The following is a 22,360-nucleotide window of genomic DNA, read 5'->3' as shown; positions in this document are numbered from 1 at the left end:
AAACTAAAGAAATTCATGGAAAAAACAGGAAGAGACCTAAAATGAGATCTGGGTCCAAGCAATGATAGCTATTCTTAACCCAGTCTATCTGACTTCTCCGACAGAAGTGTTGGGCTGCAAAAAGGCTGCGTCTGGCTACAACCGTGGGAGCTCTGTTTGCCTTTGTGTCAGTCCATAATTTTTCTTTGACTTTCTCCTCTATCTGTCTCAGACTCATTTAAAAAAAATAATTAATAAATTTCATGTTCAAATATACTGCCATTCTGGAGTTAAACATTTTCCAGGCATATCCTCAAGTATGTGGATATCACAGATTCTTATCTATCTCCTAGGATAAAAGTTGTTTAATCGTTAATATTATTATTATTTAACTAACAGGAACTGACTTGAAATGACTAGTTTCTTTTATCTAGTACAGTTCAGGAAGAAATTACTAAGCTCTCTTAGCATGTTATTCCACGAGGTTAATGGAATACAACCATAAAAATAATAAACATTTTTTATTGCTAGGACCTAAAATTTTAGTGATTAAGATAGTAATATGAATTTAAGTAATGTTAGAGAATCAAACATGTGCTCAGTGTATAAGGTCTCTGATGTACTTTAGTTTCCGATGCTATCCTGGAAAACTTTTTATTTGTAAGGTTTTAGTTTTTATTTATGAGGTTGAAAGAATATAAAATTACTCCAGGTTATATATGGAATTTTAGGAAAAGTGATTTTCTCCATATCTCCCTAAAATCTCTAAAGTCTATCCTAAAATGTCTTTGAACTTCTGAGCTTATTTATTTGTATATGTACCCCTAACTGCCAGATATGTGTGGTTTTTTGATGCCCGAAATTTTGGTCCCATTTTAGGTTTACTTTCTAAAGATTAAAGTTGTCAGTATATTGGAGACAAAACAGAAGCAGAGTGCAAGTTTTAGCCTCTCTTACTTTGATATTCCTGTGGTTTTTGTCTGTAGGTCAGTGTAAGTTCCCGCCAACCTATCCTTTTGCTAAGCCTAAAGTTAGGAGTGATCAGTCTGAGTTTGCTGTTGGAAAATCTTTGGAATATGAATGCCTTCCTGGGTATATCAAAAGGTCATTCTCAATCACCTGTCTAGAGACCTCCCAGTGGTCAGATGCTCAGCAGTACTGTAAACGTGAGTATTCTATAATAGAGGCATCTTTGGTTCTATTAGTGTATTTCTGTGAGCTAACCCATTATTTTTAACAGTAAATGACAAACAAATTAGGAAGTCCTTTTAATGAAGGGGGCCCCTGGGTTTTCCATGTTTTCTTTTACTCCTAAGGGCATTGAGTATTGAGGTTAAGTCATCACAGCTGGCCAACCCTACTTACCTGTAATCTCCATGAGTTTGCTCTCTGCTCTCTGTACTGTGTTAGAGTGAGTTATAAGTTAGTATGCGAGGGATATTAGTTTCACTTCATTCTTATCCCATTTATTCAAGAGACATTTTTGAGTAACTAATAGGTAGGAAGCTTTAGGCTAGGTGATGGGGCTGGAGAGAACCATACAGGTCTACTAGTCCTTTCCTGTGAAGAAGTCCTTTACTAATTGTGAAGACTGTCTTTAAACAAATACTATACCATAATGTAATTTCAGTCATTCATAGAAATAAATTTATATGGGATCATAGAGAATAAGAAATGCTGTCTGGATGAATTAGGGAAATCCAGGCATTACAGGTTGAGGAAACAACATATGCAAAAGCACCAATATATGAAAGATCATTATATCTGTGGAAAATAGAAAAATTCAGCGTGGTTGCAGTATGAGGTGGATGGTGAGGAATAGTAGTTGATTAAATGGATTGGAGCTTAACTGTGACAGGCCATGATTTTTTTCCTGATCAACAATGGTAAGTCATTGTAAGTTTTTAAATGTAGGTGGTGGCATGACCGCATTTGTGCTTCTGAAAGGTAATGTGTGCAGTGGTAGATGTGCATAGAAGATGGAGACCAAGCAGCCCCCGAGTCAGAAAGGGAAATTTTGTTACTCAATGATCCAGTGAGAGATTACAGTAGTGATGACATAGTTGGTTTGGAGAGTTTTGGAATTCAGTCACTAAAATGAGGTGACCAAATGAATGAAGGGCAGGGGATAAAGAATGAGTTACAGAAAGGAAATGGTGACTGTACGTGTGCTTTCTTTAAGCCACAAGGCTTGGTAAATGATGCCATCACCTGACAGAATATAAAAAGGGGAAAGAGAGATTATAATTATGGTTGGCCACAAATTATGTTTGCATGCACACTCAAAATATAGACTATGTGCTTTAAACAAATACTGTTCTGGAGTTGACTATTCCCTTGGGAGATAGAAATTTTGTAAATGTCAAAAAATTTTCTTTGAATAAACATAAATAAGCTAGTCAGCAAGTCCAATCAGGTTGGGATTTAATATAAAACACAAAAGGTCCCTCAAATTCCAGTCCCAAATCCTGTTTCGTTTTGTTTTCCCCTATAGGTAAACCATGTGTGAGTCCTGGAGAACTCCTCTATGGCTCTGTCCTCATGCCCAGGGGTATCGTGTTTGAGTCAACAATTACATTTTCTTGTAATGAAGGGTGAGTTGGCAGGCGATATCTCCAGGGCACAGGGGTTTTACAGCAGCCTTCCAAGAGAGATCTGAGTAATTGCCACCTACTCTTCAAAATAGATAAGCAAAAAAAGAATCACCTCCCTGAACTGCTCTCTAGACTCCCTTTCAGGATCATCCACTGGAGAGGATCCCTAGAAAACAAAATGGCGCCTAGGCTACTTCCCCATCTTCCCTCTTCCAATTTTAAGTCTCTAGTGTTACTGACAAGAAGGCAACTTTTGTTTGGCTTTAGATTCTTTAGCCTTTTGTATGAGTCCTTAGTCTATCACTACTATTTGTCATACATGGTTTTCCTTTTTTTTTTTTTTGCCATTCATTCAGTGGACAAAGAACTAAGCTTTCCTAAAATGTACGTGTAGCTGGGAGATGATCACTCATCTCTTTGTCTTTAGATATCGACTCATTGGTGCATCATCTGCTACATGTGTTATCTCACACAACAATATTGTAACCTGGAATAGGGACATGCCTGTTTGTGAATGTGAGTAAAATGGTCCCTGTATTGCACCCTATGTAATTCTGCGTATAGCCTTCTAGAGGGAATTGAGGCATCTACGTATCAAAATGAGTACCCAGGAAAGTTATAGTTGGTTTGGGAAGTTCTGGGCACAGAGGTGTGGTTTGTTTACATTCTTCTAATCCCTCCTATTCCTACCGCACTTTCCCTTGATGATAAGTTATTTCATAGTGAATAAGGGTTTAAATCTAAAATATTCTATGAGATCAGACTGCCAAGTTTATACCATGCACAATGTAGGTGCCTCCTACAACAGTTTATCTGTATTCTGGGGATGGGATCTACTGACAGGATCATAGCTTTGTATGTTTTTTTGTTTGTTTATTTTTTTGTGTGTGTTTTTTTTTTTTTGTTGTGTGTGTGTGTTGTTGTTGTTGTTGTTTTTTGTTTGTTTCATTAGGGAAGATTCATGTATCTTCCTACCCTGCTCCTCCTATTTATAACCATCTTTGAGATAAGGATACACAATTTCAAAAAAAATGGGTTAATTGTAGGTTGAATTAGAGTTCATTTTACAAGACTGAAGACAAAATTCCTAGAAGATATAACATTAAAATGTCTTCTTTCTTTTCTCACCTAACCCCAAAAAGCTATTCCTTGTAAGTCACCCCCAGGCATCTCCAATGGGGAATTTTATGGCAGCAGCACAGATAACTTTTACTATGGAATGGTAGTGACTTATCGGTGCAATGTTGGACCGAATGGGAAAAAGCTCTATGACCTCGTGGGTGAGAAGTCAATATATTGCACCAGCAAAGACAATCAAGTTGGCATCTGGAGCAGCCCTCCTCCTCAGTGTATTGAGTTAGTCAAATGCCCATTTCCAGAAGTTGAAAATGGAATTATGGAATCTGGATATAGTCGTTCATTTTCCTTAAATGATACTGTGATGTTTAAGTGTAAGCCTGGCTTTACCATGAAAGGCAGCAACAAGGCTTGGTGCCGACCAAACAATAAATGGGATCCTCCACTGCCAAGTTGCTTCAAGGGTGAGTTGGGCTGAAAATTCGGTGATCTATAAGTGAAATGCGACCTTTGATTGAATAGATAGCACAGTGGCTATGAGAAAAGGAAGAGAAAGATAGTAGAGGTGGTTGGGTATCCTTGTTAAAGAATTTGAAAGTAAACTTTGAAAGTAACATCTTAATGTTGAAGAGGTAGGAAATTTACCATATTTTGGAACAGTGTAGGGGAATTTAGACGTTTAAAGAAAAAAGAAAGCAGATAGAGCAGAGCCAAGGATCAGAGATTTTTCTAAAACATATGATTACATTTTATTTAAATTGGGATAAATAAATTCTCAATCTTATTGGCCATGAGGTTGGGAGAAGTTTGCTAGTGTCGGTATTTGATTCAAAAGACTGTAGACATTATATATTCTCATATTGAATAACGTAGCCATTATGAGGTTAGAATTAAGATTGAGTCTCTTCCCTCATTCTTCCTTTGTCCCCTACTCTTTCTGAGAAATATGTAACTTTCCAAAAAAAAGGACAACATTTGGAGCCCCTCTTACACAACTCAGAAACTTCATCAACTTGGATTGGGGAGCAGGAAAATTGAGGTCAATTTTGGTAGTGATTATGTACTACCTAAGTTTGAATCCCTTGACTACAATATTAGTGAGAGGATAACCAGGTCATTTTAGTTAAATGAAGTGGAAAATGATGAGTGGATGTAACGTTTCCTGGTACAGATCCAAAGAGACAAAGCAGGTGGTTGTATACTTCATCATGTCTAAAGAGAAAAATGCATGTCAACCCACTCCATCTCACCAAAGGAGTCTCTGCTTCACATTGGGGAGAGTTGACAGGACCATCTTCATCCCATCCCTACCAACAACAAGTTGGCTTAGGTTGTAGAGAAGAAAGTTCTTATTTCAGAAATAAAACCCCTCTGGTCCTGCTCTTTTCTCAGGGTGTCTACCACCTCCACATATCCACCATGGTAATTATAACGAAATGGATAACGAATTCTTTGCAATAGGACAGAAAGTGTCCTACAGCTGTGAGCCTGGCTACACTCTCATTGGAGCTAACCCTATACAGTGTGCATCCTTGGGAACCTGGAGCCATACAGCCCCCAATTGTGAAGGTGCCGAAAGCTCTATTCCATCTTAAGGGAACTCAACTGTTAACTGACTTTTCGTGTGCTAGCCTTGTTTCTTTTTTTTCCCCCCCTAGTGAAATCATGTGATGCCATCCCAAACCAACTTCTCAATGGCCAGGTGGTGGCTCCTCCTAATCTCCAGCTTGGGGCAAAGGTTTCTTTTGTTTGTGATGAGGGGTGAGTGTGAGGTGACAGGGCCTGAACTGAGACCATGACTCGTAGCTAAGCATTGCAAAGTGTAATTTGTAACGCCAGTTACTGTGTTTTTTTTTCCTGTCTTAGCCTTTCCCTCTTTCCCTTTTATGACTGAGAATTCTCATTCTCTTATTAACCAAACCTTACTGGTTTTCTTCAAGTGTATATATTGTGCATGGCCAGCCCAAACTGGGAATTACCCACTTATCAATTGAAAAAGCGAAGTTTGGGGTCACAATTTAAGGACCCTCTTTTGGAGATGAATAGATAATAGGGGTTTAGCAAGTGGGGCTCTTTGGGTGAACTTAGGGAACAAGGTCTTTGATGTCTTCTTTCCTTTGAACCTGAGGTTGTTTTCATTCTACATGGTCAAGAGAATCTTGACATTTGGATACGAAAGGGAAAAGGGATAACTTTTTAAAAATATGTGATCATTAGGATATTTTTCTCTGTGTTTTCACCTGGTCTGAAGTCTTCACCTGGTCTGATTCACAAACAATGTTGGACTTTTTCCTTAACCCTTAAATGCTGAAAATAATAGAGCTAATTTATACCACTTACGTGAGAGAAGTGATTAAGTCCATGCAACTGAGAACTGGTTTATTCTGATGATGGTTTGCTGCCCCTTATTGTTTAAGGTACCGTTTAAATGGCAAATCTTCTAGTCAGTGTGTCTCTGAAGGAATGAGAGTACTCTGGAATAATAAGTTTCCTGTCTGTGAACGTGAGTAGAAGCAAAAATAAGTATGAATCTTGCCTCTTGAATGTTGGTGTGTTCTCATGCATTTATCAGTTATAACATCCATATGTATACTTTGAACATGTACGTGCCACTCTTCGGTATGTACTACCACGCAGACCAAAACTGAATTTATTCAGTTGACTTCATATTGTTTTGTGTCTTCTATTTATATTAAGGTAAAGGCTCTTATTCCACTGGAACTGAGCAGCACTGCTGTGCTGAAATGGTGTGGTGTGTGTTCTTATCCCAGTTCCTGTACTGATGAGCAGCTCTTGGAGCTAAATGGAAATCAACCAGCAGTTCTGGAGGTTGACACATTTCCATTTGTTCTGAGACTCACTCAGGAAAGGTGTGCATATACCAACACAGCTATAAATAATGAACAATATGACAAGTATCTTAAGGATATGAGATCATTATTCCAAACTCTTGATCACTTCCTGTGGCTTTTTCAAAGGGATTCAGCATCAAAGGATGAGGAATGACTGTAGTGAGGCTGCAGTCCCTTTAGTAGAGGGGAAGAGTGAACTTCCACCACTTGTAGCCCCCACTGTGTGTTTGAAATAGGCATCCGAGAATTTGTACGTTTCAGGTATTGTTCTTGTTCCTTTCAGGTACTTGCATCTCTCTGACTTCTCATTTCAACCTTATGAGGTAGCTTAATTTATACAATAGACTAGGAAACTGAGGCTTAGAGAGCATACGACTTGCCTAAGGTCACTCAGCTATTCAATAACAGTAGGAATTTGAAACCAGGTCTGAGTCTATATTTCATTAGTCCATGGTACCTCCCACATATGATTAGCATGTTATTAACATATTATTTTCACAGCTGTTTACCTTTAGTTTTATTAAAATTGATTAGACTCAGAATTATTTAATAAATTATCTTTCATTGTTATTGTTTGGTCAAGATGGTACTTTTAAGTCCTATATTGATTTGTTTGCTGAGCAGCAAAAGAAAGGTAAGAATTTAGGAGCTTGGGGATAAGTAGGGACTCTGAGTCCCTAAGAAATAAATTATACAGATTTCTAGGTGTATTTCTGATAAGGTGACATACACTATATTTGGAGCTCTAATCTACATCTAAATCTTTTTCTTGTCATAATCAATATTAACACATATATCCTTTTCTATTTTTCAGGGATTTCTTGTGACCCTCCTCCTCCTATCCAAAATGGTCGGAATAGTTATATTTCTGGCCCCATACCTCTTAACACTTTGGTGAGGTACAGTTGTGCCTATAACTACCGCATCATTGGAGAAAAGAATCTTTTTTGTATAAGTAAAGACCAAGTGAAAGGAATCTGGGATAAAGCTGCTCCTACATGTGAATATCTCAACAGAAGAGCTACTTGCTCTGAGCCCAGAGTGGCAGGGGGACACAAAGATAAAATATCTAGACCACCATACAGACATGGTGATTCTGTGACCTTTACCTGTAATGCCAACTTCACCATGAAAGGAAACAAGACCGTTTGGTGCCAAGCAAATAGCAGGTGGGGGCCAACACCACTACCAACCTGTGAGAGTGGTGAGTAAGAGAGAAAATCAACCTCAAGGGAGGGTGGATCCTTGCATTTCTCTGCAGATAACGTTTTGTTTCATTCTGAACAAAGAACAGTGTCGATGTGTAAAGGGTAGGGGTGAAGGGGGAGGCATAGCAAAGGGTGAAAATTATTGTTCACTGTTTTTATTTTTTGTCACCAAGGATATGGATGTTCATTTACCAAAGATAAATAGAACAGAAATTTTTAAAATAGGAGAAAAAGTAATTGAACTGAATGAGTCTCACAAGATTGAGGGTGAGACTTTGATGGTGCCGTGTGAATTGTATGGTTTTAAACTATATATGTGAGTTAATGTTAAAATGAGAAGAAATATACCGAATGTTTTAGAACTCACCTGTAAATAGATGTTAATACAGTCTGGCAGAAATGATGCCTGTTCTATGAGACCTCTATAAACACTTTCTGAAGTGATGCACTACTGTGCCAAGTCATCTCTTCAGACATAACATTTCAAATCAAATGACTTTGAAAGTAAGGATTACTATAAGTTCTTCATTTATTTTTTACTTAGGTTTATGTTGTTGCAGAAATCTAAATCTGAATTTTAATCATACAATTACAGGGATTGTCATATTTGACTATTATAATCAAAAGTAGGTATTTATTTTCTTAGTGAAGAACAATATAAATTGATTCTAAATCAATAATGAAGCTGGAAAATTATTATTAGAAAAATATGATTCTATGTATTTGTAGATAGATACATAATCTTGGAGGTAAGGAAGATTTGAAGATACTCACAATATGAGTGACTATAGAAAATAAGCCATTCTAAAGATTTAGGTTGACCTACATGTGTTGACATGGGAAGATAACATAAATAGATTATTAAGCAAAGAAAGGCATAGAATGAGATGTAAGTACACATATAATCACCCAATATGTATGAATATAAGTAACACATGTGGGATCCTATAAAACTATAGTACTAATATCTAGCAGGATAACCCCCTAATAATATGCAACTTTTGGACTAGAGAGTAGGATGAGAGTATTTGTGAAAATGGACTATTTTTTGGTAAATTAAAAATTTCACAAAATCATAAAGAGTAACTAAAAATGGAAAATAATGAGCTCTATGGTGTATAAAATGGATATTACATCACACTTGTTTTAAAGATTGAGTTGAAATTTATGATGACTCGTTACCACAGATAATGTGTCATTTAGTTGGATGAATGTACTATGTCAAAATCTCGATTGTGAAGGATGTGTCATCTGATGGCCTTTTCTTCTAATGTGTGTGTGTAAAGATTTCCCCCTGGAGTGTCCACCACTTCCCATGATCCCCAATGGACATCACACAGCAGAGAATGTTGGCCTCTTTGTCCCTGGACTGTCTGTGACTTACAGCTGTGAACCTGGCTACTTGCTTGTTGGAGGAAAGACCATCCATTGTTTGTCTTCAGGAGTCTGGAGTGCAGTCACCCCACAATGTGAAGGTACCCCAAATTTACAATCAACTTTCAGAAACTAGGCTATTATGTTATTGGCCGTGCGTTGAGCATCTTTAGCTTGTTTCCATAGAGGCACAGTGTGACGCTCCAGGACCATTGCTCAATGGGCAGATAAAGGGGCCTGCAAGTCGTCGGGTTGGCGTGACTGTGACCCTTTCCTGTAATGAAGGGTGAGTGTCTGGAGGACCTAGGAGATTTAACTCACTGGGCTTCTCCGTGCGTGGTATGACCTGTGAAGGCTCCTCTGTGAGGATCTATGGAGAGCCGGGGGTGAGGTTATGAGAAATAATGCTAATAAGGGTTGATGCACACAAATTAAATGAGTTTGTATTGAGCTTTAAGTAGAGATTATTGATCCATATCAGCAACTGTCTAATAGTTCTGAATGACCACCCTCTGTCTCCAGATATCGATTACGAGGCCAACCTTCTAGTCAGTGTGTAATAGCTGGACAGAGAGCTTTATGGACCAAGATGCCAATATGTGAAGGTAGGTTATACAAACTGTGGTTTGAACCTAGTTACTTATCTGAGGCTCAACAGGGCACTGCATTCTTTTAACTAAAAGATTTTGATTCAGTTATCACTATACAGAACCTTATAGAGCAAATATCTCTCCTAGACATCTTTAAGGGTTATAACTGAAGCATCCTTCAGTTACCTCTCTATTTTCTGCTTATTCAAGTAAAACAGGCTTCCGAGGCTTTTCTTTCTCTAGAAGTAAGTAGACTTGTAAGCCAGGCCAGGCACATAAATGAGCTAGCATATTCAGTAACAGAAATCCAAGGATCGGCAAGATATACTTTTTAAATTATATTGTTACCAGAGGCCTGGTGCACAAATTTGTGCATGGGTGGGGTCCCTCGGCCTGGCTGGCACTCAGGGCCAATCGGGGCTATCTTGCCCAGACCCAATCAGGGCCTGCTGGCCAGGGGGAGAAATGGGGGGAGGGACCGCAGGAGGTTGGCCAGCCATAGGGAGGTTGGCTGTGGGAGCACACTGACCACGAGGGGGCAGTTGAGTCATAGCCACCCATCATTCCAGTCATTCTGTTGTTCAGTCATAACGTTCACTTAGGCTTTTATATACAGAGATAGCTGCCTTGATGGTTTATCAGCGATTCAAATATTCTAGGTCCCTGAACCTGGGAGGTGAGAATGGCATCAAGCCTCAGGGTTTCTTGTGTGTAGTACAGCTGCAACCTTGTCATTTCTCTCTCGTTTCTCTAGAAATCCTTTGCCCACCACCTCCTCCTATTCTCAATGGAAGACATACAGGCAACCCTTCAGTGAACTTCCCATACGGAAGCACAGTCACTTACACTTGTGACCTAGGCCCAGAGATAGGAGTGGACTTCATCCTGATTGGGAATAGCACTCTCCGTTGTACCACTGATAGTCAGAAGACTGGGGACTGGAGTGGTCCTGCCCCACGCTGTGAACTTTCTACTCCTGGAATTCATTGTCCACCTCCCCAGATCCTAAGAGGCCAAATATCGTCTGGGCAGAAAGATCAATATTCATATAATGACACTGTGGCATTTGCTTGCTGGTCTGGCTTCACCTTGAAAGGTAGCGAGAGAATAAGGTGTAGTGCCCGAGGCACATGGGAGCCACCTGCACCAGTCTGTGAAAAGGGTGAGTGTTCCAGTACCAAGAAAAGATTCTACTGATTTTGTATTTTCTATGAATTATAGGTAGGGATTTGGGTATAAACAGGTTATTTTCCAGTTTGCAGTCACTTCAGTTCTTCAATATGTATGGTGTTTATAAATTATGTAGAAGGCTTTTTAACACTACACCCACCGATTGTTCATTTTGTAGAAGTGTCCTTGGGAAAAATAACATTAGGAACCACTAAGTTGCCCATTTCTTTATGGGAAAAATATTTGTTTGTGTTAATACTGATTTCTTAAAAGGAAAGTCATCAAAGCCCCCATTCCATGGGTACATTAGAATCTCCCATTGAGAACATATGAGGTGATTCCTTAAGAAAGGAAGAAATGAGTGGAGGTAAAGCACTGAGTGGAAACAGAACAAAATCTGCAGCAGCTTAAGTGCAAAGAAGAGGAAAAGATCATGAAACGCTGATCTAAAATTACCCCAAAATGGGCTGTAAGAGACCTTCTGCATCACACAGCTGCCACCAGAGAGGAATTATAGCATTAATACCCATTTCTTTGGCTGTTTCTCCCTGTTGCTGTTGTTTGTACAATAAAACTTTTTTCTTTCCTGTAGATTGCCAAGCCCCTCCTAAAATCCTCAATGGGCAAAAGGAAGATAGACACAGGATCCGCTTTGAGCCTGGAGCATCCATAAAATATAGCTGTGACCCTGGTTATGTGCTGGTGGGCGAAGAATCCATACATTGTACCTCTGAGGGCGTGTGGACACCCACTCTCCCCAAATGCAAAGGTATCAGGACTTGCATGCAGATGTTTTGTAGTTTTGAGATTGTTTGAGTTGATTTCTCATCTTAGTCTCTTTTTCTTAGTGGCAGAGTGTGAACCTATAGGAAAGTTTCTCTATAAAAAACCCCAGGATCGATTGATTAGACCAGCTGTTAAATCTTCTTGCGTTGAAGGGTGAGTGAGTGCTGGCTCAGCCTGAACTGGGTCTGGCTTATCAGTGCATACTGCAAGCTCTGTGTAAGAGTTTACCTCAAAGATCCTTCCCTGGCCCGTGTCCATGGAAGTGCTAATCGTGCTAGTTTTCCATGTATGGGAACTATGCCTGTGCAAGGGTGATGGAGCTGATGCTGGCTACATTCTTTTCGTATTGCTTCTTGTCCTGGAAGTGGTGAGTCTGCTTTTGAGCCAATAGCTCTTGCTTAGTTTAATGGTCACTAGATGGCAAAATGATGTGACTCTATCTCTAGGACCCGGTTAGGTGAGAGTGTTTATCAGCTGTGTGAAGGCACCATTCCTTGGTTTATGGAGATTCGTCTTTGTATAGGTGAGTGACACCTATGTATGCCCTGGGAGATTTCTCTTTTAGGCTGTGTTGTTGGAATAAGAATATTAGCCTCTGTTCCAAAGACTGTCAAGTTTTTCTGTCTTTGTACTGTCATCTCTATCCACTTCAAAGCATAGCAACCACTTAATTTATATGTGTTCAGTCACTGATCCTCTTTTATAATTTAAGTGTATGAAATGATGAAAGCAGTGAGTATATGAGCCACCATGTTTAATGTCGGGTAAGCTATAGTTTGGGGAGAAAAAGGAGATTGGTGTGGGATCTGATCTCTTATTCTGTATCTATGGCTTCATATGATCTTGGGTGATTTATGCAACTTCTTTGAAATTTTAGCCCCTCATTTATAAATTTAGCTTAAGATTGCAGACTTCAAAGTTATTTTACCTAAATGGTATTATCTCTACTTTTTAAATGATAAAATTGTGTGTCAGTAAGTAGATACTCAATCAACAATAAATATTCTTGGCTCAACTATCAACCTCCGCACAAGGATGAAACAAACAAAAAAAAGGCTTAATTCTGTGTCCCTGTGCCTTTTATTCATCTATTGTTTATTTAAAAAAGATTTATTGCTTTAATTAATAATTTACTATTGGCCTTTACTCCCTCGCTATATGATATTGATATACATGTTCACTTTTAACAAAGATTTCCATTATAAAAATGTTTGCTATGAAACCTGCTTAAATTGAATTGTGTACACATAAGAGCTTTGATACAACTCATATCATCAAAACTCACCCATATCCTCCAGGAAATGTGATAACAACAGTTTTATAACCAGCTTCCTTTCTCTTCTATGGTGTCTAATACTGAAACAGAATTATATAGTCACTTCTCATCTCTCCAGAAATCACCTGCCCACCGCCCCCTGTTATCTACAATGGGACACACACACGGAGTTCCTCAGAAGACTTTCCATATGGAACCACAGTCACTTATTCATGTAACCCTGGGCCAGAGAAAGGCGTAGAATTCAACCTCATTGGGGAGAGCACCATCCGTTGTACAACCAATGATCAGGAGAGGGGCATCTGGAGTGGCCCTGCTCCTCTCTGCAAACTTTCCCTCCCTGCTGTTCAGTGCTCACGTGCCCACATTGAAAATGGATACCAGATATCAGGCAAGGAAGCCCCATATGTCTACAACGACAGTGTGACAGTCAAGTGTGATGAAGGATTTACTTTGAAGGGCAGCAGTGAGATTCGTTGCAAAGCCAATAACACCTGGGATCCTGAATTACCCATTTGTGAAAAAGGTAAACAACCCAATGGGGGAAAACAAGGTATTTACTTATTATTCTCATCTCCCATCCAAAACTACACTCATGGGAAAAGTCAATGGGACACAGATCACTACCCTGTTTCTTTCATCTGTAACAATGTTCCATGTGTGTTGTGTATGTTCATTATGTGAATGGCTCTTGTATCCAGAATATATTCAGGGTAGATACTGAGAGGACCTGTTTATAGAAGTCTAGTTCTTTCAAACAAGCAGAAAGCATTCAGTAATGAATTAGAGCTTTATGATCATTGGCTAAAATGCTGAAGATTGTCTGTTGTCAAATGTTGCACTCTTTATGTTCTTGCGTATAAATTCTCCTTTTGTTGGTATTTATGTGGGAAGTTTTTTCTTCAGACTGCCAGCCACCTTCCGGGCTGCACCACGGTCGGCATACGGGTGGAAATGGGGTCCTCTTTGTCTCTGGGATGACTGTAGACTACACCTGTGACCCTGGCTACTCGCTTGTGGGAAACAAATCCATTCACTGTATGCCTTCCGGAAACTGGAGTCCTTCTGCCCCTCGGTGTGAAGGTACTTTAGCTCTAGAGTCGCCTTTCCCTTTGATAGCAAGCATGTGTGAGTAACTCCAGCTGTGCTCCTCTAGAAGCGCCATGTCAGCCTGCGGGAGAAGATGTTCAAGAGCTTCCAGCGGATTCGCATGTGGTTCTAGTGAATAGATCCTGTCCGGATGGGTGAGTGTGAGATGATCCATCCAGAGTGGGGCTCCCCTTTGTTTAGTGCGTTGGTTCCACCCTCAGCTTGTCTTGGTGACTCTTGTTGAGGTTCCTCGTTGCCACACTCACAGAGAATAGGAGGTTCCAAAAGTCTAAGTAGCATCTCTGACTTGTTAGTTCTTTTTTGGCATGGAAATGGCTTTGCTGTGAGCAACTCTCATCTAAAGAAGTTTGCTTACTGGGAGGGTCAAGGGTTTTAATTCCTCTGTACCGAAGTTCTTACGTAGGAGTTCCTCTGTATTTGTTGTGTGAGGAGGCGAGGTTTCAGAGACGTGATATTGGGAAAAAGAAATGTATTATAATCTCTCTCTAGGTATCAGCTGACTGGGCATACTTATCAGAAGTGTGAAGATGCTGAGAATGGGGTTTGGTTCCAAAGGATTCCACTCTGTGAAGGTAAGAGAGAAATTAAAGTTATAAGTGAGGTGGTTGGGGGTTAGAGAGGGCAGGCCCCATAAGAAGTAGCTTATACCAGTAACTACTTCCAAAGTTGTCAAGTAGGAACTAAGTATTAACTATCTGCTAATTGTTTAAGATTTTAAAAACATACACAAATATAGCCTATAGTTACAGCTTATTTTAAAAAATTTTGGAATGAGTATGTATTATTCACATAATCTTAAATGTTAATAAAGCTGTTTTGATGAGAACACAATGCAGATTGTAAAGCTAAATAATTGTATGGTTATGTTTCATACATGCAGTCACATAGTTTTATTTGCATCCGAATGATGACTGTCCGCCTTGGTACACTAGCTGAAGCCGCCTTTCCCGAATCTCTTCTGCAGCTATTCACTGCCCACCTCCACTGGTGATTGACAACGGGAGGCACACAGGTGTGATGGCAGAACAGTTTCTTTATGGAATGGAAATCTCTTATGAATGTGACCACGGATTCTCTCTTCTGGGAAAGAGAAACATACGATGCATAAGTGATTCTCAAGGACATGGATCTTGGAGTGGACCTCCCCCACGGTGCTTAAAACAGCCTCCTGTGGCCTACTGCCCTAACCCAGAAGTCAAACATGGATACACGCTGAATAAAACCCGTTCATCGTATTCCCACAATGACATTGTATATGTTGCCTGCAACCATGGTTTCATCATGAATGGCAGTGACTTGATTAGGTGCCATATCAATAACAAATGGGTGCCAGGTATACCAACTTGTATCAGAAAGGGTAAGTTATTTTAAGAAGTTAACTATGGGATGTTGCTTAGAATAAGGAAATGTTTTTTGAATCTGCACTTGCCATTTGAGCTAAAGAAAAGTGTGTAAATGCTAAGACAATGATAGTGTTTTGTTAAGACACCAGCCTTATCCTCTCAGTGAATTCTCCCCCTTGCCCCCCTTCCTTACTAAGTCAGTTGAGCAAAAGTACAGGAAAGGATTATGGTTAACTTCTGAAGTGATGGCTTCTATAAAATTTATTATTTTTCTTAAATTTGAATAATAAAAATGTACTTATCATTTTTGGGGGCAAATGTTGGCAGTAATATTGCTTGATAATTTTATATTTAAGGCTATAATACCAGTTAGAGAACTTTGAGTGTTCGGAGACATGAAGCTGGCCTTCAGACCCAGTTAATTGTCTTTCTTGTCATTTTAGTTATCCTTTATTTTAGTTATCATTTAGTTTTACTCTTGTCAGTGACCAGGTGACTATGTACAACAGGGACTGGCAATTAATGACCCAAGAACTGAATTCAACTGACCAGAACTGTTCTCTTTGGCCAACACAGTAGTCTCTCTTTAAGTGAAACCCATGTCCAAGCCCAAGATCAATGTTGAACCTATGATTCAGTGAGGGCCCCCTCTGCTTTCCTGAAAGGCAACGGTTGCTTGAATTGGGCTTTGGCTGTCATTTGTAGAAGGGCGCGTTCTTTCCCTTTAGTCATGTCTGGTGGCTTCACTCCCTGGCTACTTGTGTGACCCTTCGACTACAACCTTTCTGCTATTTAAAGGGGAAATGAAAGAACACTATTGGCTGATAGAGTACAATTGTGGGCTGCAACCATTGATGTTTCATTATCTTACTTTTGACATTTTTCTTCAGGTCATATACAACATATGTAGGCAGTGGACATCTCTGTCCAGTACTGCTGGGTTTGTGTGGAATGGATATTACTAGATACCCATTGGTTGGCTCGTTGCCTGCATTCTTCCTGTATGGCTCTCACTCACAGATAGTGTTGGCTATGTGTTCCTCTGTACTAAATTAAAGACCCTTTTTTATTGGTGTTTAAGCCTTCGTAGGATGTCAACCTCCATTTAACATGTCCAATGGGAATCATACTGGTGGCGAGATAGCTCGATTTTCTCCTGGAATGTCAGTCGTGTACAGCTGTGACGAAGGCTACCTGCTGGTGGGAGAGGCACTCCTCATTTGCACACACGAGGGTACCTGGAGCCAACCTGCCCCTTTTTGTAAAGGTGCATTATCTATCTTTTTTTTTTTTTTAACTCTGATTTGTCCCAAATAAATATATGCGGTTAGGTACTTTCAGCTTAATGTCACCAAATAAATGCCTCAATTAGATAATTTAATTAAATGTATTCCCTTGGATTAATACATGTAGTTTATCTAAATACCACAGAATAAGAAAAATGACTTAGAGTGTAGTCTCTGTTGAGTGATCACTTATGAAGTCATTTAAATATAGAAAATGGAAATGCTTATGTAAATTAAACAACCAAAGTGTAGATTGAAGTTACACTGTGATTGTAGATATTATAAGTATGCATCTGGCAAAATACTAATGAAAAAGCACAATGATTTTTTCAGTGTATTTCCTTTGAGTGATGGTAGGATTATGGGTATATTTTTTATGTTTCATTAAGCATATGGAATATGAGAATTGAGTTAATATGTAATATTTGTTGAGCACTTTTTGCTGTATGTCTGATACTGTGCACTGCATTTTGAGTGCATTGTCATTTAATCTTTTTGAGAATCATATGAAGGTGGGGCCATTATTATTCCTATACTAGAGATGAGGTCTCAGTAGAATGAAGAGATTTATAACTTTCCCAAGGTCACACATTAGGAAGTCCTAAAGTCAGGATTCATATCCAAAATCTCACAGTACTGACCCCTACACTGAAGAGATGAAAGAAGGAAAGAGGAAGTATGTACGTGTCTGAAGAATTGGAGAGTAAGAGTCGATACTGATAAAACAGTAATTTAGAATTTGTATCCATTTAGCCCTAACAAGTCATTAACATTAATCGGCTATTAGTTAGAAACTAAAGCACAAGGAAGGAAAATAATAGGCTTAAGTTACCTAGAGGTTATTGAAATAGATGGCTGACACTGAAAGACTCTACCTAGGTTATTTTTTTGTTATTTCAAGGAGGCTGTATTTACTGAGAATGAACTAAGTTAATGGTTTCATAAAACTTTCCATTAAGAGCCGTATCGACTTCATTAGTAAATTAGATTCCTTTCATTTCAGAGGTAAACTGTAGCTCCCCAGAGTATATGAATGGAATCCAGAAGGGGCTGGTGTCTGGGAAAAAGTATAAGCATGGAGCAGTTGTTAATTTGGAGTGTGAAGAGGGATATACTCTGGAAGGCAGTCCCCAGAGCCAGTGCCTGGAGGATCATGGATGGAACCCTCCCCTGGCTGTTTGCAAATCACAAGGTAAGCACAAGGGACTTAGTTGATACTTGTCTCACTAGAGAGAAGACAGTAAGGGGTATCATACCCTCAATGTTAAGGACTCCTGGATTTTAAATTGACATAGGCCTGTAACCAGTGATACAATGGATAGATTTGAAGTTGGTTGTCTAATCTAGAAGAAGCAAAACTTTTTCGGAGGATGAGGGAAGTAAAGAAAGAAAGTAGAGGAACACTAACTTAAAAGGTGCAAAACTAACATTACATTTTGTAAGAAGTTGCTGCTGCGACTTTCCTTATTGCTATATCTTGATTTATCAGTGCTTAATGATTTGACAGGGGCCTCAAAAAATATGTTAACAAATCAGTTATAACACTTAATATTTGCATTCTAACCCAAGAAATCCCTGGTTATACTGAGTATATTGGTTTTTTATTTGGTGAACTACTCCCACTTAATTAAAGTGAAAATATGTTTAAAGTCCAATGAGTTGTTATATAAAAAATGAAGGAAGAGTGGGTAGAGTTAAGGTTCCAATTAATTTTTTAAGTAGAATGCGAGAGATAGGAGTGATAACTTAGAGAGAATGCGAACTTCAGACATTGCCATGTGTCTTTGGACTTCATTGAATCATGCAACTAGACTAATATGTTCATGATTTTGGATTCTCCTTAGGTTCACTCACTCCTCTTGTTGGTGGTAAGTTCTCTTAATTACTTAAAAAAATGTTCTAATGATCTTTTTAAAATAAACTTTAAAAAATTTTGAACTGTTTTAGGTCATTATTTTATTTTTAATTTCATATTTTGAAATAATTTCAAACTTAAAGAAAAGTTACAAAAATATTGTAATAAAAGCTCCGATATATAATTTAACTATATTTACCAATTGTTTATATTTTGCTACATTTGCTTTAACCCATTTATATCTCTCTACCTACATATATCCAACACATTACTATTATCGTTGCAAAACAATTTGAGACATCAAACCCTTTACACCTAACTACTTTAGAGGGTAGTATCTCTGTTAGTTTTCATGAATTTGATCAAGTGATATTTTGTAAAAATTTATATAAAATTTGAGGTCTTGTATCCTGCCTGAGTATTACTAATTTTTTTTCTTGGACTCATAAGAAATTTATCTTTTTTGGTGTTTATGGAATTTTTAATGTGCCCTTCACATTACAAGCTGTCACTTTTGGATAGAGTTGAATAAATAATTAGAACATCCAGCTATTCTCAGTTTTTAAGTTGAAAGTTTAGTTTACATTAACTCCTAGTCTTTAGCATGATTTGGCATTATAAGAATAGGCTGGCTTATTTTACAGTAGAAAAACTAGTTCACAACTGACAGTCAGATGTTATACAAAATTGTAGGATCCTGGTCTTCTGAGCTTCTAATTTTACCCCAGTGACTGGAATATTACTAATAAAACTGAAAGGAATAGAAAAGCCCCACAGAGCTTGCTTGGAATCATGTGGTGAAATTCTTGGTGCTTTAGATTAAATGTGGACTAGATTGAATCAGAAAAACCTTAACCCCAAGTATCATTATTTAGGAATTCAATATTTATATGGCTCAGAAACGATAAGTATAAAAGTAACATACCATATTCCCCTCCACTAGGAATAGGCCCCAGAATCACTTCAAAACCATATAGGTCACATTTTCCTGGCATTTGATGCTTGCTGTTTTATTTTCTAGGTCTTTCTGTAGGTTTGCTATTTCTTCTCTTCTTGACTGCTGTCACCTTATACCTGCTACCAAAACACAGAAAACGGTAAGTTCAATGCATGCTGGACCAAAATTCACTAACGGTTTAAGCTTCAACTAAATATGGAAGGACAAGTTACCTGAAAGAATATAGCAATGTGAAAACTGGAATGTGGCATTTTATGCAACACATGGGAAGCCCTATCTGGCAGATCTTAAATTATATCGGACGCATGTTTAAATGATATGTATTCAAATGACTCATTATAAAAATTCTAGAAAACAGAAAGACAAGTGGAAACAAATGCAGGTATTTTGGTATAGTCTATCTGATCTTTTTCTTACATTATTTTTTCAAATTGAAATTTTGACATTATAATCTCCTGCCTTAATTTTTTTCATTTGGCGTATGTACATATTTTTGTGTCTTGAAATCATGCTTTCTTTTTAATTATGTAATACATTATTGTTCTGTTTCATGTATTTCTGTATTGTGGTAATTTTAGGTTGCTTCCGTATTTATCTTGATAATAAAGATATGATGAACACCTTTAATAAACCTTTTCATATACATGTACTTATTTCCAGAGCATAGATTTCTAGAATTTCTAGGGATAAGTGTATGATGTTTTAAGATGCATAATAAATATTGCCAAATGACTTTCCAGAGAGTTTGTCCTAACTTGATCAAATATCAAATTATTAATATATTTGCATATTTTGTGTTTCTGCTTCATTGATCTACTTTATCAAAATCACTTTGTATTTAATAAGTATGGCATTCTACTCTTATAATATTTGGTAGGGCAGGAATCCCCTCACTATAACTTTTTTTTTTAAGGATTTTCCCCCTCTATTCTCTTCTGTTTGTTCTTTCAGGTGATTTTAGATCATTTGTCATTTTCTAAAAACAGACATGTTGTGATTGCATTTAAGTCTATAGATTAATTTGTGAGAAATTGGCAGCTTTTCTGTAAAGTCCTATAATGAAGAAGCCAGTTTCATGTTTTTTAAACCAGTGTTTTCTAAACTAATTGGACTACACAACTCTTTTTTTTATTCTCATAATGCGTTTAACAACTCTTGGAACTAATGTTCCACTTAACAGACATTTGAGGACTCTAAGAAGGTGGTCAGGAGCTAGATCATCAAAAGCCTTCAGGCCATAACGAGGAGTTAGGGTTTATCCTATAGGAACTGAAGCAAGAGAAAAGTGTGTTCAGATTCGCATTTTTTAAAGAAGGGACAGGGTTGGGCCATCAGCCGAAGCAGCAGTGGCAGGGATCCAGAGATGGAACAGATGCAGGACGCATCTTCACTGTGGAGAACCTAGGATTCCTGGGTTGAGTGTCCTGTGGGAAGGAGGGACAAGGGGGCACAGAGAATGAGCCAAGTGGCGGTCATTTGATGGTCTCAGCGTTTCACCAAAAGAGGAAAAGTGCAGGTTTCGGGGGGAAGATGATGAGTTCAGTGCTGACCTTGCCAGTGTGTGGCCCTTGTGATGTAGGACTGGAGAGAGGGGCCTGAATTCAGATAGGTGACGTTTAAATCACAATGGAAGCCTTGGCACCAAAATAAACTTAAAAGGTGAAAATGGGGCTGACGACCAATTCCAGAAGCACAGTATGCTTAAAAGACAAGAGGGGAAGAAACAGTCAGAAGTAGGAGGAAAGCCAGGAGACAATTGTTGCACAGAATTCAAGGAAGAAAAAGGTCTCAAAAAATAAATAAATAAATAGAGATGTCATTTGCATGGCTTCCTCGCAGGAAGTTAGAAGATAATTTTAGCCAAGAGTAATAACAAATTTAAATAAGTAGAGAATGTGGTCTCTATCTCTTTCCTTCACGCTCCTTCCTAAATTTGCTATCAGGACATAGCATGTGTAGAAGAATATGCAACCTTTGGGAATGCTACAACCTGAAATAGTTATATTCATGACTAGAGACCCAATGCACGAAATTTGTGCAAGGGCCTTGGCCCGGCCCCCATCCACCGCCGCTGCAGCCAGGGGCCTCTGCCAAGGCCCCCGCCCACTGTGGCTTTGTCTGGAAGGAAGGACATCCGGAAGGATGTCTGGTCTAATTAGCATATTATGATTTTATTATTATAGGTTATTATGAAGTTTATTAACATGATTATATTACATACTATTATTTAAGTGCCTCAATTGATATGAACCAAATGTTTATATTAAACCAAATTCCTAAGCATCACCTTCTTGTTTTATTTCAATTTTCTAATCAAATTCAATTTATTTTTTTATAGTTGATACAGACGTTTCATCTGCCTTAAGTACTTTTTGCAAATGAGATGGGTAATCACTTTAAAATGGATGTCTTGTAACAAAATTAAATATTTATAAAAGCCATCTAAACATTTGAAGGAGAAACTATTCTATTCTTTTTTTGGGCATCTAAGATATTTTTATAAAATCTAAATGTTAAATTGACCTAAAATTACCATTTTATAACATTCTTAATGTATCTTCCTATAATCCGACCTCTTAAATACCATAGTTAGGGGCATGCTGTAAATAACCCTAGAAGTAATCTTTCTTTCCCAGCAATTTTGTAATACTTTATTTCAGAGTTCTACATGGTAGAATAATGGCATTTTCTTGTCCTTTCCTAATTTCAGCAAAGTGGTTTTAGAAGCACAGCAAAGTATATGTGCTTTCAAAGAGGAAAAATAAAAATATCCACTTAAAATCATTTAAAGCTTTCAATGGTATGTGACTATGTATTAAACATCAAATATAAAATTTTCCTTTTAAGTTAGATTTGAAGATTATGTCCCCAAAAGGCAAATCTATGATGATGTCCTAAAAAA

General features: G+C 38.2%; 1 protein-coding gene across 1 annotated transcript in view; it reads left to right on the top strand.

The window, feature by feature from the left end:
• The first annotated feature begins 1,901 nt into the window (after positions 1-1,901).
• CR1 (complement C3b/C4b receptor 1 (Knops blood group)) overlaps positions 1,902-22,360 on the top strand; it is a 158,635-nt gene continuing 138,176 nt past the window's right edge. The window contains exons 1-24 of the mRNA XM_054712264.1: positions 1,902-1,926; positions 2,474-2,573; positions 3,001-3,089; positions 3,716-4,114; positions 5,043-5,219; positions 5,309-5,411; positions 6,068-6,153; positions 7,224-7,706; positions 8,997-9,185; positions 9,271-9,370; positions 9,607-9,689; positions 10,429-10,836; positions 11,437-11,613; positions 11,693-11,783; positions 12,077-12,153; positions 13,025-13,432; positions 13,813-13,989; positions 14,063-14,150; positions 14,506-14,588; positions 14,981-15,373; positions 16,441-16,626; positions 17,649-17,837; positions 18,490-18,513; positions 19,522-19,597. Of these exons, the coding sequence (XP_054568239.1) occupies positions 1,902-1,926; positions 2,474-2,573; positions 3,001-3,089; positions 3,716-4,114; positions 5,043-5,219; positions 5,309-5,411; positions 6,068-6,153; positions 7,224-7,706; positions 8,997-9,185; positions 9,271-9,370; positions 9,607-9,689; positions 10,429-10,836; positions 11,437-11,613; positions 11,693-11,783; positions 12,077-12,153; positions 13,025-13,432; positions 13,813-13,989; positions 14,063-14,150; positions 14,506-14,588; positions 14,981-15,373; positions 16,441-16,626; positions 17,649-17,837; positions 18,490-18,513; positions 19,522-19,597 (4,211 nt within the window). The remainder of the gene's footprint in view (positions 1,927-2,473; positions 2,574-3,000; positions 3,090-3,715; positions 4,115-5,042; positions 5,220-5,308; positions 5,412-6,067; positions 6,154-7,223; positions 7,707-8,996; positions 9,186-9,270; positions 9,371-9,606; positions 9,690-10,428; positions 10,837-11,436; positions 11,614-11,692; positions 11,784-12,076; positions 12,154-13,024; positions 13,433-13,812; positions 13,990-14,062; positions 14,151-14,505; positions 14,589-14,980; positions 15,374-16,440; positions 16,627-17,648; positions 17,838-18,489; positions 18,514-19,521; positions 19,598-22,360) is intronic.

The sequence above is a fragment of the Eptesicus fuscus genome, chromosome 22, assembly GCF_027574615.1.
Source record: "Eptesicus fuscus isolate TK198812 chromosome 22, DD_ASM_mEF_20220401, whole genome shotgun sequence".
Taxonomy (NCBI): domain Eukaryota; kingdom Metazoa; phylum Chordata; class Mammalia; order Chiroptera; family Vespertilionidae; genus Eptesicus; species Eptesicus fuscus.
The sequence above is the reverse complement of the archived record's forward strand: the minus strand, read 5'-3'. Positions and strand labels throughout refer to the sequence as shown.